Source organism: Saccostrea echinata, unplaced genomic scaffold (assembly GCF_033153115.1).
Source record: "Saccostrea echinata isolate AGI-Se365-2 ecotype Australia unplaced genomic scaffold, CSIRO_AGI_Sech_v1 ptg000057l, whole genome shotgun sequence".
Lineage (NCBI taxonomy): Eukaryota > Metazoa > Mollusca > Bivalvia > Ostreida > Ostreidae > Saccostrea > Saccostrea echinata.
Window position 1 is genome coordinate 6,785,324 of NW_026889806.1, and position 19,807 is coordinate 6,805,130.

General features: G+C 34.9%; 1 protein-coding gene across 1 annotated transcript in view; it reads right to left on the minus strand.

Moving 5' to 3' along the window:
• LOC133174264 (uncharacterized) overlaps positions 1-17,816 on the minus strand; it is a 41,004-nt gene extending 23,188 nt beyond the window's left edge. Inside the window, exons 1-4 of the mRNA XM_061309344.1 lie at positions 17,755-17,816; positions 9,205-9,331; positions 2,458-7,038; positions 789-1,113 (exon numbers count right to left, since the gene is read on the minus strand). Coding sequence (XP_061165328.1) covers positions 789-1,113; positions 2,458-7,038; positions 9,205-9,283 — 4,985 coding nt within the window. The 5' untranslated portion in view covers positions 9,284-9,331; positions 17,755-17,816. The remainder of the gene's footprint in view (positions 1-788; positions 1,114-2,457; positions 7,039-9,204; positions 9,332-17,754) is intronic.
• Positions 17,817-19,807: the final 1,991 nt, after the last annotated feature.

The following is a 19,807-nucleotide window of genomic DNA, read 5'->3' on the forward strand; positions in this document are numbered from 1 at the left end:
CCTACATAGAGTACTATTACCCACTACATCAGTATTACAGGACTCGGTAGTAAACCTACACAGAGTACTATTACCCACTACATCAGTATTATTGGACTCAGTAGTAAACCTACATAGAGTACTATTATATAAATAGTGCACGTTTTTGAGGGTAACAGTTGAAATTGACACCCCAAGGAAAACCATTGTCAACCGACGCGTCAGCGGAGGTTGACAATGGTTTTCCGAGGGGTGTCAATTTCAACTGTTACCCTCAAAAACGTGCACTATTTATTTTATTATACTGAATGTCTTATTGATTTCGGATGTCTTAAAAAAAATTCGGAGATCGTCGTTAAGTTCACGCTTAGAAAGCTTTCAAACTCCCCGCTTCTATTTTTCTCAATAAGAAAGCTTCGGAAAAGATTTACCAACCTCTCTATTGTTTGTTTGCTATTCAAAAAGTCCTTTATCATCTAAAGTTTGCACTCGCAAGGATGTTTCGTCTGTCGTTTGTTGTTTTCAAGTAAGCTACATCGGACGCAAGCTTTTATTGAAGTCGTTTATTCGGCTTCTTTCAAACGCACAACCGACGTTTTGAGAATTCTACGGTGAATCGTACGCGCATGATTTGAACGCATGTGATATTTTTGTAATGTTACCCGTTGTCAAGTGTGTTGCTAACGCTGAGGGTAACATTACGGATTGTTAAATGCGTCTAAACCAATCAGATTTTAGTATTTAACATGAAAGTATAATAATACCCATTACATCAATATATAGGGACACAAACTCGGTAGTAAACCTACTGGGCTTTCTTCCCGGGCTTCTTTATCTGCCCGTCCTCCTGAGAGACCGGCTGACTATCCTCAGAGTTCCCTCCACTCTCCACCTTCTCTCCCGTAGAGCTTGACCTACTAGTCCGTCGCCTAGCAACAGGGTCACAGGTACACTCTATCATACACTCAGGTTTTCCACAGTGATGCTTGCTGACCTTGTCAAGGTTATCGTCACAGATACAGCCCAGTCGACAGTACTCCTTGGTACATTTCTTCTCCATGTTACTCAGGTCTGTAGTCTCTGGTGATCCACCGGAAAATTTACATAGGTGACAGATACAACCATAGCGACAACCTAAAAAAAGGTCATACAAGGTCATCACCATAGCAACTCCCTAGTGATAGCAATTGATTATAGGATTAACACAAAGGAAGAAGTTGTCATGCACTGATCACCGTGTATCACAGAGGAAAACCATCACACTTCACAGAACACAGTTATAATTACCATACAAACATCTTATATAACATTGAAATGATTGCTTCATAAAACAGGAAATGGAAACCAAGGGTACCAGTAGCTTTGGACAGGAACCAGAGAATTCCATTTTTATCATTAAACAAAATTCTTCTCATTATAAAAAGTATTTATATGGTTTTGTTCTTAAAATTATCCTAATATGTATTTTAAAAGACATATTTCAGGGTTATTCTGTAAAAATCTGATAAATAAAGTTTATATAGTCTGGACTATGCATGACTAACTACAAACTAATAGTGTGTGTGACTAAAGTTCAGTGAAGTTTCTGATTGAAATGTAAGCAACAGAAGAACATACCGCTATTGTACAACACCAAAGACTCATCTGCAATCAGAAGGGCAAATAATGCAGCAATCAAAGTTTATATTAATTAGTACAAGTCTTATATGTGAAAGAATGCTCCTAAATGCAGCAATTATTATAAGCTGAACATGCTAGCAACTCAAAAAAAAAAAAAAAAAAAAAAAAAAATCCACAAATACAGTTAAATTTTCTCTTTGTTGCTCCAGAATCTACACTTCAAATATATTTCATTTACTTTATCTGATCAAGTAAAAAATTCCAAAGTGCATTTCAATTTTTTGGACACCACCACAAAGTCAAAGAGCAGATATATATATAAATGCCACATTAGTACCAAATTTATAACTCTAAACAAACTTTCCTTTGCGACCTCTGCACAAGCAGTGAAAAATAGTTTTGAAATGTTGCCATGAACCAAATTATTATTCTTTCACCTTCAACTAAAAGAGACCTTTTGGGACAAAGGAATTGTGAGAGAAAAATCCCTACTTATATATTATACTACAAAAACTGCAAACGAAAGGAGACAAAAGGAAAGTTGGTTTAAGTACGTCAGGAACTTTGTTCACAGCAGGACTTCATAAATTTAGTTTACATATATGCTATATGAATTCCTATAACATTTAGTTGAGATACATCTCCTTAAATCTTTTTCATGTACACATCAAATGACTGTTGTATCTAAAGCCAGCTTATGCATCAGAAAAGATGAGGTGCACTGAAAAACTAACTAAAGCAGCTACAAATGAATCCCATATTTCATTACAAATATGACAAATAAAACTCTACAGTGAGAATGACAGTCAGTGTTAGTAGTGAAGGAAGAAACAAAGACTGGTGTTAGACACCTCTTACCTGGTTTATCACACATCTTGTCAAACTCCTCCCTGATTTCATTCTCCTCTGGCCTCCTATCTTTAGCCTTATCCTCTGCCTTCTCCTTGGCACCACCTTTGCTCTGCTTGTCAATCTCTGGATCCACCACTTCCTTTTTGATGGATTTGACAGCCTTGGGTTTCTTCTTTGTCTTCACAACAAACTTAGGATGGAGAGCAGACAATGCAGCATTAGCCATGCTACTGTTCAGTGTGATGATACAGAAGTAGTTTTTCTTCCTCTTCCTTTTCTTTTTGGATGGTGTATCCAATGACCCTTCTGTGGTTGTATCTCCATCTTTGTCTCCCTCCTCTGTGGGTGGGGGAGTTGGAGGTGGGGGTGGGGGCAATTTTTTTGGACTCTCTGGTTTCAACATACTTCTTAGCCTTTGTCCTCCAAGCTTCTTCAAAATATCGATATCTTCATTGTTTAGCTTTAGTTTCATCATTAGGTACTTCTTGTATTTCTCCCTTAGCTTTTTGTCCCTGAGTTTTTGTTTTTCAGTGTCTAAGATTTCATACCCCATTTCCACAAGTTCCTGACCAAAACTGTTCTCTCCATCCTGATTCTCCTCTCCCCCTTCCATGCCCTCCTCTTCTTCTGTGTGTGAAGTCAGGTCGACCTTCTCCATTCTGCTAGGATCACCTTTAGACATCCCCTTTCTGATTGTGAATACTAGATTCTTTCTCCTTTTCTTCTTCAGGTCCAGTCCCATCTGTTTGAGTTGCTCTGGATCGTGGTTCCTCAGAAGTCTCTCCTCGGTTCTCCAGTGTAACTTTCCTTTACTTGCTTTCATCTCTAGGGCTTCTCCATCAGGGCCAAACTTGTTTTTCCATCCCTTGATTTGGGTGATGTCTGATGTCTTCTTGGGAGTCTTACCTCGGACACTGCCAGGACTTTCCTGTTCCTTTGCCATCAGCTCTAGAATCAGCTCTCTCTTGAAAACTCTCTGATACTTCAGCAGTACTAGATGCATTCCCTGCAGACTCTGGTTGATCTTATACTGCTCCTTCAGAGCTTTTAACCTTGCATCCTTCTTCTGGTGAACACTATTCCTAATCTGATTCTGCTTCACTCTCAAATTCTTCATTCTAGCCATTCCTAATAAAATGCTCTCATTCCTGCCTATTTTTGTCTTTTTTTCCACCTTCACATGTGCATTTAGTGCTTCCTCATTAGCAAAGGAAGTGAATAAGACACCATCCACTTCATCAAATGAGGGCTCACATTGCTCGATCATCCCAGAGAACTCATCATATCGTTCTGGCATCTCTGTCACCTCCTCAAGCTCATCCTCTGAGTCCACGAGTCGTTCCTCTGAGTCAGTCCTCTTGATGGGTCGACTGAGCTTGACTTTTCTGTTGGTTTTTGTGTCAAGGTACTCATCCAAAACATTACTGGTGAAGGCAGACATGACATCCTGTACCTCTGTCTCAATAGTGCTCAGAACACTTAGAGGCGTGGGTTCCTTTGTGACTCGCTGGGTGGAAGTCCTAGGTACAGGGCGAGAGGAGCTCGACTTTCCATCTGGAGGAGATAATTGATTTGAGTCAGACTCTACATCCATTAACATTTGATGCTCGTCTACTGTATCCATCACCACCTCATAGTCTGAGCTCCCCTTGGTGCTATTGTGATCTCTTCTATCTTCTTTGCTGCCTGGAGATGCTCTGTTCACCAGTGACGGAGTGGACTTGGAGGGGCTTTTGATGACTTCTGATTGTTTTTTAGGACTATCACATTTATCGCTGCTCTCTGATTGTTTATTAGGACTCTCTTCCAAAGGAATGCCCAATTTCACCTGAATTTTTTCGATCACAGATTTCTCACTCTGTAATGAGAGAGACAAATTTTCGTTTGCCTTTGGAGAGACATCTCTAATATCACTATGGGCTTTTGCATCAGAACTAGATTTGTCACTTTCCGCCTTTTCTTCGTGTTTTTCTGAGCTTTCTTTCTGTCCTTTGATGTTATTTGGAGATGGGTAATCTGTCATAATCATATCAAAAATGTTACGTCTTTCCTGTGTGTCAATCATAAGTGGAACACTAGGATCAAAAGAACTGGTAGATTCTGTCGTCACTTTTCCATCCAATCTCCCGACATTCCTGATTTTGACGTGTTTCTCCTCCTTCCCAGAGGTGTCTACAGTTTTTGACGACACAGATGAAGGATGGTCACATGCTGAATCCTTCATGGTACCTTTATCTGCTAGAGAGTTCTTCTTGATTTTGATGTTTGACAAAATGGATTCCAGTTTAGCAGAAGATGGTTTTGTAGAGGTCTCTTCACTGATACTTGGTTTTGCTTTTTCTCTGGATGGTGACTTTGAGGTATGTTTTGGTGACACTTTTAAGAAGTCAGCAGAGAAGAAATCATCCACAATTTCCAGGCTTTGTGAGTTGTTGTCCACCTTCTCACTGTCTGGTTTGGAATCACTTTCATTTTTCTCATTTGAATCTTCCTTATTGGTGTCATCTTCCTCTGCCTTCAAAAGAACTTCATCAGCAAATGTAGGAAAAGTATCTGTATTAATATTGTCTTTGACTTTTGCTATCAATGAAAACAAGTCCAGAGACCTAGAACTGTTGCTGTCCACAAAATTCAGAATATCTGTGTCCTCAGATTTGGATTTACTTGAGGTTGGAGAACCTGTCGTCTCGTTTACAGATTCTAACACTTCCGGGGAGGATTTTGCTGAAGCTTTTTTCCCTTTTTCTGGAGTTTTCCTGGGTTTCTTTGGAGTTCCTGCCTTCCTCCCCTTCTTTGTCTCTTTAGTTTTCTCTACTGCGTCTTCCTCTTTGTTCTCTGTGTTACCTGTTTCCTCTATACCCTCGTCAAACTGTAGGGCTCTGATTGCTCCTGATTTTGGACTTTTGACTTTTTCTGCTCCTGACTTAGGACTTTTGACTTTTTCTGCACTTGACTTTGGACCTTTAACTTTGTCTGCTCCTGACTTTGGACTTTTGACTTTCTGAACTTTCTCTCCCTTCTTCTTTTCAGATTTCTCCACAGATTTGGGTTTTAATTTTTCTGAGACAACGCCGTCAGATTTCTTCTTCCTCTTCTTTTTTGGTTTTTCTGATGACTTCACAGATTCAGTTTCCATGTCATCCACCACACCATTAGTGAGTGGTGGGTTCATGGAGCTCTGTGCTAATAGAGATAATGGCTGCCCTTTTTGTTCATTGTCCATGACTTGAGTTTTTTCTATCACACTTTTATTTGTCTGACCTTTATTAGTCAGTAAAGAGTAGAGCTGTGAGGTCTGGCATTCACTGGATTTCTTTACTTTCTCCGGAGAATCGTGTTCTGTGGGACTTTCATCTGGAACCCCCGATGCTCCCTCTTTTTCTGCACTCCCTTTTGGAGACCGGCTCCGCCTTGGCGATTTTAATGGCAAGAGAAGAATATCATCAGAGTACCTTACGTTTGGGGCCCTGATTCTTCTACCCAATTCTTTAGAAGGTGAAAGACTTGATGGACTGTCCATTGGTTTACTCTCTCTATCTGAAGAAGAGATAGAACATCCTGAATTCTGTAGATGTGAAGAATTAGCACTGTCATTGTGGTTTGTGTAGATGTGTAACTCTTTTCCCTCTCCTGGGCTGGTCAGGCCAGTCAGAGAGAGATTCAGTGAAGATTTCCTGCTACAGGAGTCTGGAGATGGTGTATAAGAGGTAGAAATGGTTTCAATGTCTGTTGTACTAGGATCAATTTTCACCTTGGGTTTCTTTCTTTTAATTATCTGTTTCTCTGGGGTGCTATTTGTGTAGTCTCCAATAAGAGCCCCCTCCATTGACTTTGTGTTCTTTTTAGAAGGTGACCCTTTTCCTTTCTTTTTTCCTTGTTTGATGTCCTGTGTTTCAGACTTATTAATGCCATCACAGGCCAGTGCTGGGTCACTGTCTGGTTTTTTCTTTGACGATTGTTTCCCTGGAGATGACCTTGGACTCTGCCCATCTAAAACTTTCTTTTTTCCTTTGGGTTTTGGCTTTCCTGTTGAAGATGTGTTCTGTTTAACAGGGGTATCACAATAAAGATCAACACATCCTTCCTCGGCTTTCTCCATAGAAGAGTCTTTGTAAACTTTCTCTACTGGGGATTTCCTCTGCAGCCTCTTTTTCAGTTCCTCTTCAAAATTTTCTTGGAGCTGCTTTTGAATGTCTGATTGTGAATGATTCATTAGTTTATTCACATGTGAAAGTTTCACTGCTGTTATATGAATCGGTAAGGTTCTGAACACATCTTCGAGACAAACCAGCAGGGTTTTACAAGTCTTTTCCTTCGGTAGAGTTTTTAAAGCTTCACCCACACTAGGAAACACTGAGACTCTGTGATGGTCAGTATTCACACAGTTGTGGGAGCCACAGTGTACAAGGTTTTCATGGAATTTCAGATGGTGGGTTTTATGCTCGTGAGGCAGTTCCTGGTTTGTTGATTGTGGTGTAGTGGATTTCGGTTTTGATCCGTTTTGTTGCACACCATTCCTACTTGGTTCCAGTTTTATGACGGACAATAATGGTCTGTCAGTGTTACCCACCCTTTTCCCACACAAATCTGAAATAAAGAATTAAAAATAATATCATGTTACTTAACGGTTTCCATTCAAATCTCAAAATTTCAGTGAGCAAGGTATTTCAATGTTATTAACCTATATATATCCTTTTTTACACATGTCTACTTGAGCTTGACTTATCACTATGGGGCTCTATACTCTACAAAAATAAACAACTATCTAGTAACATTGAATGGAACTGTATCTGAGAGTGAAACTCATATGTATACCAATTTTTCAAATTTCTATTTTCCTTAACAAATTAATGTACTTGATTTACTTTTAAAAAAAAGTCCTAAATCTGAAGGTTTATTTGCCTTGAAATTCCCAGCCAAAGACAGAATCTTATTATTTTATCCCCCAGCCACTGACAGAATCTTATTTTATCTCCCAGCCACTGACAGAATCATACTGAGAATCAACTGTATAGGTTTTTTTTTTCCGAGCTATTTTTAACAGCTTTATAACTTTTATAGCAAGATAGTGATTCAACTTTATATCTCACTGTACTGAGATAGGTATTCAACTTTATATTTTCTGTACTGAGATAGTGATTCAACTTTATATTTTCTGTACTGAGATAGGTATTCAACTGAGATAGTGATTCAACTTTATATTTTCTGTACTGAGATAGGCATTCAACTTTATATTTTCTGTACTGAGTTAAGTATTCAACTGAGAGAGTGATTCAACTTTATATTTTCTGTACTGAGATAGGTATTCAACTTTATATTTTCTGTACTGAGATAGGTATTTAACTTTATATTTTCTGTACTGAGTTAAGTATTCAACTGAGATAGTGATTCAACTTTATATTTTCTGTACTGAGTTAAGTATTCAACTGAGAGAGTGATTCAACTTTATATTTTCTGTACTGAGATAGGTATTCAACTTTATATTTTCTGTACTGAGATAGTGATTCAACTTTATATTTTCTGTACTGAGTTAAGTATTCAACTGAGATAGTGATTCAACTTTATATTTTCTGTACTGAGATAGGTATTCAACTTTATATTTTCTGTACTGAGATAGTGATTCAACTTTATATTTTCTGTACTGAGATAGGTATTCAACTTTATATTTTCTGTACTGAGATAGGTATTCAACTTTATATTTTCTGTACTGAGATAGGCATTCAACTTTATATTTTCTGTACTGAGATAGGCATTCAACTTTATATTTTCTGTACTGAGATAGGCATTCAACTTTATATTTTCTGTACTGAGATAGTGATTCAACTTTATATTTTCTGTACTGAGATAAGTATTCAACTGAGATAGTGATTCAACTTTATATTTTCTGTACTGAGATAGGCATTCAACTTTATATTTTCTGTACTGAGATAGTGATTCAACTTTATATTTTCTGTACTGAGATAGTGATTCAACTTTATATTTTCTGTACTGAGATAGGTATTCAACTGAGATAGTGATTCAACTTTATATTTTCTGTACTGAGATAGTGATTCAACTTTATATTTTCTGTACTGAGATAGGTATTCAACTGAGATAGTGATTCAACTTTATATTTTCTGTACTGAGATAGTGATTCAACTTTATATCTCACTGTACTGAGATAGTGATTCAACTTTATATTTTCTGTACTGAGATAGTGATTCAACTTTATATTTTCTGTACTGAGATAGGCATTCAACTTTATATTTTCTGTACTGAGTTAAGTATTCAACTGAGATAGTGATTCAACTTTATATTTTCTGTACTGAGTTAAGTATTCAACTGAGATAGTGATTCAACTTTATATTTTCTGTACTGAGTTAAGTATTCAACTGAGAGAGTGATTCAACTTTATATTTTCTGTACTGAGGTAGGCATTCAACTTTATATTTTCTGTACTGAGATAGTGATTCAACTTTATATTTTCAGTACTGAGTTAAGTATTCAACTGAGAGAGTGATTCAACTTTATATTTTCTGTACTGAGATAGGTATTCAACTGAGATAGTGATTCAACTTTATATCTCACTGTACTGAGATAGGTATTCAACTTTATATTTTCTGTACTGAGATAGGTATTCAACTTTATACTTTCTGTGGGAGATAACGTTTTACCTTTATTTTTTAGTGTAAAGTATTTTAGTATATCATTTATATTTTCTGTACTGATTAAAGGGTTTACCTTTTATAACTTTGTAAGGAAGTAATGGATTACCTGTGTATTTTCTGCACTGATTAAGGGGTTTCACTCGTAGAGGAAAGGTCAAGCCATGCCTCTTAGAGGCTTGAGCCATACTTTGAAGGATTCTGTTTTCTCCATGTTTTTTCTAGATTCTGTTCACCTGTCAAGTGAAAGTATTGCATGTACTCTCTTATTCTCAAAAAATCAGTTCTTTTGCGAAAAGTGTATTTTTTTTTTTACTTAATGAGTTGACAATTACATATTTCATTCGAATTAAACTAAAAAAACAAAAAACTAAAAACAAAAATGCCAATACAGTTGAACTTTGGTATCTCAAACACTGATATCTCAAATACCATGGATATGTCGATGTGATTTGGAAGTCCCAACCATTTATTATTCAAGTATTTTACCCTTGATATCTTGAATCCTCTGATATCTCGAAGTTTTATCAAGATAACAAGGTTTGACTGTACTTGAAAACATGTTTGCATGCATCAAGTTTTTTCTCCATCTGTCTTATCTGCTCCTTATTTTGAAACTTGATTCCTTAAATTTCCTATTTTTTCTAGAGGGCAGTGATTATGATGATGAGAAATACTGTGAAATTAGTAATTTACACTGAGTTATTTACAGGGGGAGGGGTATTTTTGATGGGGTTTTTTTTTATGAGAAGACACAGAAAAATTCATGTCTTCCATAAAATGGTACAAAATTTCAAACTACAGTTCCATATGTTTCTTCAACTATAAGAGTCCTCACAACAAACATCTTTTCCTCACATCCCAATAAAAATTTGACCTCATGAAAATGAGTGATTTTATGATATGTAAAATAATTAATTACAAAAAATGAGAATATTTTCATTTTAATTTGATAATTTGTGCCCTTGTTTTCTCTACAGTATTCTTCATAAATTCTTTAATATTACAATTAAAAAAAAAAACCATTCAATCTGACAACCCCACCACCATCTATTATGGTCTCATGGGCCATAAATCAGGCTTTTTGGACAAATTGTAGCCCTGTGCCTTTCCTAATGCTTTTTCTTTTTTTTTTTTAATTTTATATACATATTCCCATATATTAAACTTTGAAACCCTTTTTTGGTCCCATCTCTGCCCCCTGGGCCATCATCTGAAGTTGAATCTATTCACCACATGAAGAAAATGTACACTGAAGTTTGGCAATGTTCAGCCTTGTAGTTCTTTAGAAGAATTTAATGATTTTTCATCTGTACACATAAATAGCTACCTTTAACTTGTGTATACATGTACATGTTTATTCCAGTAGATAAATGCATAAAGCAAGCAAAATACCCCCCCCCCCCTCCCCAATACAAAACAAACAACAACAAAATTATATAACCTGAAATGTTAGATCTATCCAAAAGATTAATTATCACTAAACTACTGCATGCACTACTCATTTAGTACCTATAAGATGCCATTAACATTCAATCAAACTGTTTTTACCCGAAGGACTAAAACACAATAAAAAAAATTCAGGGCAATAAAGATGAAATATTTCTGTTGCTTAAAAAGACATACTCTACCATTGAGGAAGTGGATTTCAGAGTTTGTATTTTCCTATTTATAGTCAAACATTTTTAATTTACTTCCTTCATTGAACCTTCTTTTTAAAATTTAAATCTATCAGACTGATAATTAAACACTACTTCATTTAAGCATGTTTTGTCTTGCAAATCTTTGGAATTTTGTTTTTAGCTTGATTACATTTAATGGAATAATTGTATTTCAAAAAAAGTTTAAACATTATGTGTTAAAAAACATATGTTGGTATTTGTAAATCAAGATAAAATCAGATGTTTCTAGAATAAAGTAAAATATAAGTTTAAAGTCTATGCTATATAATAACCTATATATCAGCACTGGCACTGTGTAGCTGACTGTCCACTATTAACAAGATTCAGTCATCAGTAATGCATAAAACCTAATGAGAGCAATGGTTCAAATTTTTTAAATGTCATTTTCACAAATTTTTTAATTCAAAGTTGCTTATTAACAGACCTCAATATCATTAGGGATGATTTGCTTCTTGGAGAGTATCAATGCCTACCAGTGTGTATGTAAAACAATAAATCTCAAGTTATTAAGCTGACAATATCTTCCTTTGTCTATTTTCTATGTTGTTTGACCCTTGACCTTTGACTCAATGACCTCCAAATCTACAAGGTCATAGAGAGAGAACCATTGTATGAAGTTTGATGTCTGCCAAGAAAGGTAATCTCAAGATATTCATCAAACAATAAATTCTTAATGTCTGGTTTGACCCTTGACCTTTGATCTTCTACTTCAAAATCAATAGGGGTCATCTACTTCCTAGGGGGAACCAATGTATAAGTATGATGTCCTATCAAGCAAAGGGTTCTGAATATATTGAATAGAGAATTTACAGTGGTACGTAATCTATTCCTCAAAGGGTACCATAGTACCAAGTTTGATGTCTGTCAAACAAAGTTCTCAAGATATTGAATGGACAATACCTTCCTGTCTAGAGAAGTTTGACCTGTGACCTGTGACCTTGTGACCTCAATTTGGACAGTGGTTGTCTACAGTAAAATACATTTCTTTGTTACATCCGTTAACTTTATATATTTTAAAACTACAGGGAAAGAAGATCACTTCGCTTTAAGGGTGAATTCATTTTAGGGGCATTTGGTATAATCATGTTTTACTGTCCCCCCTGAATGTACCAAGTTTGATGTCTGTCTAACAAAAGATTCTCAAGATATTGAGTGGACAACACTTCGTCTACAGACTGACATACCCACCAACTGACAGATGTAAAGCAATGTGCCCTGAAATCTCTTTAGTCTTAACTCTTGTCTGCCATTATTGTAGATAAAATGTCACCAAGGGGCAATTCTGGTAGTAGAATGGTATTAACTCCGTCTTAGTTTTAGTATGAATGCAATATAATCATCGATAGCAAAGACCAAAAAGAAATCTACAGCTGCATTATAATAACTAACATTAACTTATCTATTAATTAATCATTTCATGATCGATCTGTGAAGAAATCGCAGATTTTCCAGAAGCAAATGAAATCAACTGATTAATTAATGTACACAAGTACATATTACATTAATTACTGTATATATAACATACATGTACATCAAAAGAAAATGTTCTAAATTGTGACTGTAAAACCTCCAAGTGATCCTCCCAGAAGTTGTAGAGAGACAGTTTAATAACTTACACATTTGTAAACTCAGTAGTTTAAATCACTTGTTTATACTGCCATGGCATTGATAGCTGACTTCTTTTATGCATCATGTACATAGTGCCTTTACCTAAATAAAAAACTCCCATCACTTATCCCCTCCCACTCCCCACCCCTATTCTAAATAAGTGTTTCAACAGCATATTTACATTGTGTTTATAAGAATTCTGATGTGCTGGACATTTTCTTTTTTAAGGGTTGAACTATGAATTTAGGATTAGTAATCTGAGGTTTTTCTCTGTATGGTTATGTGATGGTGCTGGCATAATTATAACATACATGTTACTGAATAATGAATATGGATCTATTTACAACTTCAGCAGTGTTACACTGAGTTAAGATCATGCCAGTCATCTAACAATGAACAGGATGAGTGATTTTGTTTCACTTTCAGACTTAAACCATACATCTTTGATTTTCAAGGCACCAAACTAAATAGGGCATAATGGGTTTTTTTCCCCATTGAGGAAACTTGAAATAAGCAATGACTCTGATAACAGGAAGAATTTAACTGTATAAACCAGCATGCCAAGAAATTCACATCTCTAGGGTTGGGAAATTCAGAGCTCAAATGACCATATGAACCTGTGTTAGAAATTCACAGCTCCATTGACCATATGAACCTGCTAAATACAGTAAAAAATCTGCCATCCAAAGAAAGACAACCGTGTCCTAGTTCTATACTTAATCTTATAAAACTTAGATACTTATCATATTACACCCCCCACCCCCCAAAGCAAGAGAGATGATGTCTTGATTTTAAAACTAAACATGTTGGGGACATGGTCAAGTGGTCATTTGATGAATAACCTTTGACCCTGGCATTTTTCTCAAGTTCAAAGTGGTCTTCAACATGAACTTAAAATAGTTTATAATGCGTTTTAATCTTGGATCACAAGGGGATTTCTCTTTATTTCAGAAAGAACAGTTTCTTTAAAAAGTCAGATTATTTCTCAATTTGAGACGTAACACATAATAGGACAATTTCTCCTACTTCATTTGGTTCCACTTCCACATTTTAAACATAGGTAATCAAAGATTACGAAGCTCACCTCGACGAAGGTTATCTTTAAGTAAGGCAACATATTTTTTTTTATTTAGTGTACATCCCAAGATCAATGTCCATGCAAGTTTGGTTTAAGTACGACTTATAGTTACTTGGAAATAGACCTGTTCAAAAAAAGTTTATCCTGTTTACTAATCAAGAAAATTTTGGTTAGTTCCAACATCCAAAGTAAGTCTGGAAGTTTTCATCCTTAGATGCACCATCTATGCAAGTTTGATCATAACAGGCCATAATGTTATATAGCTACTCCAAAAAAATTATCCTGGTCACTCATCTGGAAAATGTAGGTCAGATTCAGAATCTAAAGCAAGTCTGGAAGTGACCATGCCTAGCTACATCATCCATGTATTTGGTTAAAATATGGCTAAAATTCACTCATGTAGAAAATCTAGGTCGAATCCAGCATCCGAAGCAAGTGTGGTAGTGTCCATCCCTAGATGCATCATCAATGCAAGTTTGTTCAAGGTAGAGCTTATAGTTACAAAAACTTTAACCTGGTCACTCATCTGGAAAATCTAGGTCAGATCCAGCATCTGAAGCAAGTGTGGTAGTGTCCATCCCTAAGATCCATCATCCATGCGAGTTTGGTCCAGGTAGGGCTTATAGTTACTTGGGAATGGACTTGCTCCTAAAACTTTAACCGGGACGCCGACGCTAACGCCAACACCAACACCGATGCTGGGGGTATAGCATAAGCTCATCTCGACTTTGTCGAGGTTAGCTAAAAATGTTGACTCCTCTTTATATATCCCATGTCATGCAGATTTTTTTTAAAAATTAAAGCATTGTAAAATAACTCTTCTATACAGTATGTGATGTGTCTATAGTATGTGATATGCCAAATACTGGATGCAAAACATTTCTGTGGGAAGGGGAGGGGGGTCAGTGTCAGAAGCTCCTGGCCTGGTTCATACAAAAAAAAGATCTGAGAGATAAGTTTGAATGAATGAGAAACTTACAAATTTGGCAAATTTCTAAGTTCTAAAAAATTCGGTTTCCCCACTCTCCTCATATCTATCAAATAAAAGGTTCAATTTCCCTTCTTAAAGTTTTTAAGTTTGAATAGCTTTCAAATTAGTTTATTGACAGATTCAATATCAATGTATCATTGATTTATGATTTAGAATTCTTTGATACATTATATTGATACATTACAATTATTTAACAAGGTCCATGGGCTACATTGCTCACCTGAGCACTTTGGCAAGACCAGTTCAATAGTACTTAAAAATTTAAATATATAACCCCCTCCCCCCTTTAGCATGATTTGAACAAACTTCAAACTACACTACCTGACAATGCTTCCATATAAATATGACCAATCATGGCTTTGCTGTACTTGAAAAGAAGATTTTTTAAAGATTTTTCCAATATATTCCTAGGTAAAACTTTGGTCCTCCATTTTGGCTCCACCCTACCCACGTGGGTCATGATTTGAAAAAAACTTGAATCTACGTTACCTGAAGATGCTTTCATTTAAATATGACTAATCATGGCTTTGCTGTTCTTGAGATGATTTTTCGAAATTTTTTCCTACATATTCCTGTGTAAAACTTTGATTACCTTATGTGGCCCCATCCTAGCCCCGGGGGTCCCCATTTGAACAAACTTAAATCTACACTACCTGAGGATGCTTCCACATCAAATATGACTGTTAATGGCTTTGCTATTCTTGAGAAGATTTTTAAAGATTTTTCCTATATATACCTATGTAAAACTTTGATTGCCTATTGTGGCCCCTCCCTACCCCTAGGGGGGGGGGGGGAGGGGGGTCATAATTTGAACAAACTTGAATCTATACTACCTGAGGATGCCTCTACATCAAATATGACTAATAATGGCTTTGCTTTTCTTGAGAAGATTTTTAAAGATATTTTCCCTATCTATTCCTAAGCAAAACTTTGATTGCCTAGTGTGGCCCCACTCTAGCCCAAGGGATCCTGATTTGAATAAACTTGAATCTACACTATTTTATGAAGTTGTCACATAAGTCTCATCCCTTCTGACCTGTGGTTATGAGAAGAAAAATTTTATAAGATGCCATTAAATTTTTATAATTCTGAATTATCTCCCATTAAAAGAGGGTATGACCCTTCATGTGAACAAACTTAAATCCTCTTCACCCAAGGATGCTTTGTGGTAAGTTTGGTTGAAATTGGCCCAGTGGCTCTGGAGAAGATGAAAATGTAAAAAGTTTGCAGATGACGACGCCGGACACTCTTCGATCAGAGAAGCTCACTTGAACCTTCAGCTCAGGTGAGCTCAAAACTTGACTGAAATTGTATATTATATGATCAAGTACATGTTTGAAGAATATATTCTCCAAGTCAAATTATCCTTGGCAAATGTACCTGCAAAAGTCTATTATGGCTACTTAATGCTAAAAAGCAACTAAATCTAAATATTATTTAGGTTATTTTTGAAAACATGTATAATTAATTAAAAAAAATAATAATAAAGGAGAAAATTTTAAAAAGAATTTTGCATAAAATAGAAATGTTTTGCTCAAGTTCATGTATTGTTTGAATTCAGTCTCTAATGTGTTAAATATAAAATGCCCACCAATTGCATCAATAAATTGATTTTTTTTTTTCATTAGTTTAATGATGTACATATCAAATCTTTAAAAATCTCATTTATGACAGACAATTTTCAATGATATCAAAATCATTGCTTTTCAGACAGACAAACAGACAAGGACGGAGTACTTCTACTTCCTTAGTGGACAAACACACAGACAAGTACCAGTGCTGCTTTCTTAGGACACACACAGTCAAGAACCAGTTTGTTTTTCTAGATGTTGTTTAAACCTTATTCGAAGAATAATAATATATTATTATATATATCATTATAATGAAGAATCAAAATTTAAATGATGCAAAAGTACTATGTGGTCTAACTTTATTTTATGCTTTTCTTGAAAAGCTAAAGATTTGATCTTATGTTTTATTAATAACTACATTACCTTTCATTAATTGTTAGATCTATATCAGTGAGAAATAAAATTATCTTTTATTTAAGAACAAGGAAAGATACCTTACACTGACATTTTAAAAAAAATGTCCTATTTGTTTGACACAACTTTTAATTTAAAAAAGTTTTACACTTAAAACATATCATTCAATGTTTCCCCCCTTCAAATTGTTAATCTAAGAATTAACACACTAATATAATTAAATAAATTCAATTCAAATAACAAGTTGTTACCTTCATTTAATCTGCATAAAAAACAATGACGAAATCTTCACTATTATATAATAAAATCATATTGAGTCTCCATCCACTTTTAAATTAATGAAAAATTGAGTAAGAGTCATATTTAATGTAGAGGAAGCATGATCAATCACAATACATAAAACATAATTAAGACACATATATCCAGATTCATTTAGAAAGGACAAAAGGACACAGGTTATCAATCATATTGCAATGATTATGTTTAATGGCTGCTAATTTCATGTGTGAATGAAAACAACAGAAATTAAAAGAAATGGAATGCACATGTAATGTTCAATTGATGAAGGAAGACAAAATGTAAGTTTTTAATAAATTATTTTATTAAGTATTTTTATATTTAAACATAGCTTACATATATATGCAAGTTAATGTGCTAAAACTTGAAGGATTTTCAGAAGAAAAATAAACAAAAACCCACTTCAATGTTAATAATGTAATCAAGGGCAAATGAAGGTCTATATACTAATGTAGTATCATGATTCCAAAAAATATTCATTTGATATTACCAAATTAGCTGTTTTCTTGCATTTGTCTTTCCATTTTTACAGCTTAATCTATTTTCAGATAGATATGCCAGTCCCCTATTACTTCGCGGGTTGTATGGACACGTGATTCAATATGCAACAATGATACGCACTTTAGGATTTAACATTTTCATAACACAAGATAAATCGTTTTATTTCGTATCAAAACTTTCGAAATTACAAACAAATCTATAATATTTTGATAATTAAATATCTTCTCTTTCTTTTTGCAAAATTTCAAGTCTCTGCGTGCCCTAGAAGTGGTGAAAATCGTTTAAAATATTTAGGACCGTATTGATGCATAAACGCGCCCCGATATCGTCTGTTGCTAGTGATTTCTATTCGCTTTAAATAACAGGTTTGTAGTCTTTTCTATTTGAGCTTCTAGTGTTTCGTTATTTTTCAAATACACGAGAAAAGCATAAAGCAAACATAGTACGTAAAAGCAAAGGTGCAAAGACGGTCGCAATAATTAAATAAGGAGGAAATGTATGTCCCTACTAAACTTACTTTTTTTCCGCCATCTTGTATAGAGAGAATGTGTAGCGCATTGCAGCATGGGTAAACCGAACTGGGTTCGCAAGAACACGTGGCTCATCACATGACCCGCTGAAGTAAAAATAACTTCGTTAATCATAACAAAGGTACAAGTTACTAGGAAATCTGGTTTTATTTACAAATAAAAACAAATCTACTCATCAAATGAGATTGATTTATAGATAATATCATGCTATAATCCTTATATTATTGAATCCTGCGTTTATGTTACGGTTAGCGATCAATAGATGTCGTTATTTGAAGAAATTTACGTCGATATTGGTTCGCATTAGTTTAGCAGTTCACTGCGTGACCTATATAAAGTCTGGGCTGCTTTCTCAATCTGTGACATCTTGTGTATGCAATGTATACAACATATTGAGCAGCATTACTTAACTTTTCTTAATATTACTGTATGCTTGCAAATGTTTTTTGTAAATTTTGCATACATGCATGTAACAACTAAAAACACGTGCATTCAAACAGTTCAATAGACGAATATATATACAAGTCAGTTCTGGACAGGGTCTAATAATAGATTTACTGGGTGTGCATTTTTATCTAATTAGGGTCTGCATAAAATACCGATCTAAACCAGTATCACACGCTACAAGCCAAGCACTAGTTATACATACTTCAATGTAATATGACAATGCATGTTTTATCGTAGAAAATTTGAGAAAATTGAAAGGGAGAGAAAGAATGGCAGAAAGAAAAAGTACATCCTGTTATTTGTCTCGGGCTATGAGTATCCGGATTTACTACAACTATGTACAGAACAGTAAAGGCTTGACTATATATACTACACTTTATACATATATGATAAACATAGTTCTTGATTAAATGGACGACAGCTATATATTGCATTATGTAAACTAATCTCTATGGACTTGTACATGTACAGGGGCGTAGCTGCCTATACGCAAATACGCAAGTGCGTACACATCATTTTCAAAAAAAAAAAAAAAAAAAAAAAGGAGAGAGGGGGAGTATTCGAAGAAAAAATCTCCGTTCTGTACCATCCAACAAATATCTGTGTTTGTGTCATACTGTTTCGTTTGAATTTTATCACAATTATATAATAAAATTTGAATGCCTTTATTGAATCATTGCCAAATCCGAATAAATCATCCATTAATTTTTAATTGTTCTTTAATACACTGATTATTTTTTTTAAAGATCTCTTAGAAATTAAATTTCTAACACATGGTTGAATGCTCTGATCTACTAGTATATGATTTATATAACGATATTTTTTGTTAAAAATTAACTTTTAGTATACATGTACGTGTTTTTGAACGTTAAAAAAGAGTATATGATACCAATATATCGGTTAAATATTAAGCCTAACGACATGTACAATAAGATTCCAAGGAAGTATTAATTTTGCGTTAAAACAATAAATATTAATATAATGTCTTTTATTTTATAAACAAAAGCTAAATGACAATATTTATATTTTGCAAGAAAATGAATGAAATATTTGGTAAAACTCGGAGCTTCTGGGCCCTCACCAGCAGGCAAGTAGTATAGGGGGGCAGGGGGTGGCCTGCCCCTACTTATTTCCATACCTAACCTATTACTATTGAAAATGTTTATTGAAAGGGTGGTCCCCCCTTTTGTTGTAGTATAGTTAAATCATGGCAATTTGGTAATGTATTAATAAAATTTTGATTTCTGAAAGTTGGACCCCCTTCCGTTCTCTGCGTACACTTTATTTCCATGCTGGCTACGCGCCTGATGTATGTCTTTACTTATGATCCTTGATCCCCCTCTCTCTCCCATAGGCTTTCTCTCTCTCGATCGATCGATCGATCGACCGTTCAAAACGCAATGAACTTAACAGAATTTAATCGCATTTTTTCTTGTTAAAAGTAAGAAATATATCTGGCTATTTTTATGTGTGTGAAATACAGAAAAATTAGAAATCTTGTTTTTTATTTACATTTGAAATTTTGTACATGTGTTTTGGACTTGTTCAACTTGACAAGAATACACAGATGCATGCAGTTAAATATTGTTTGTT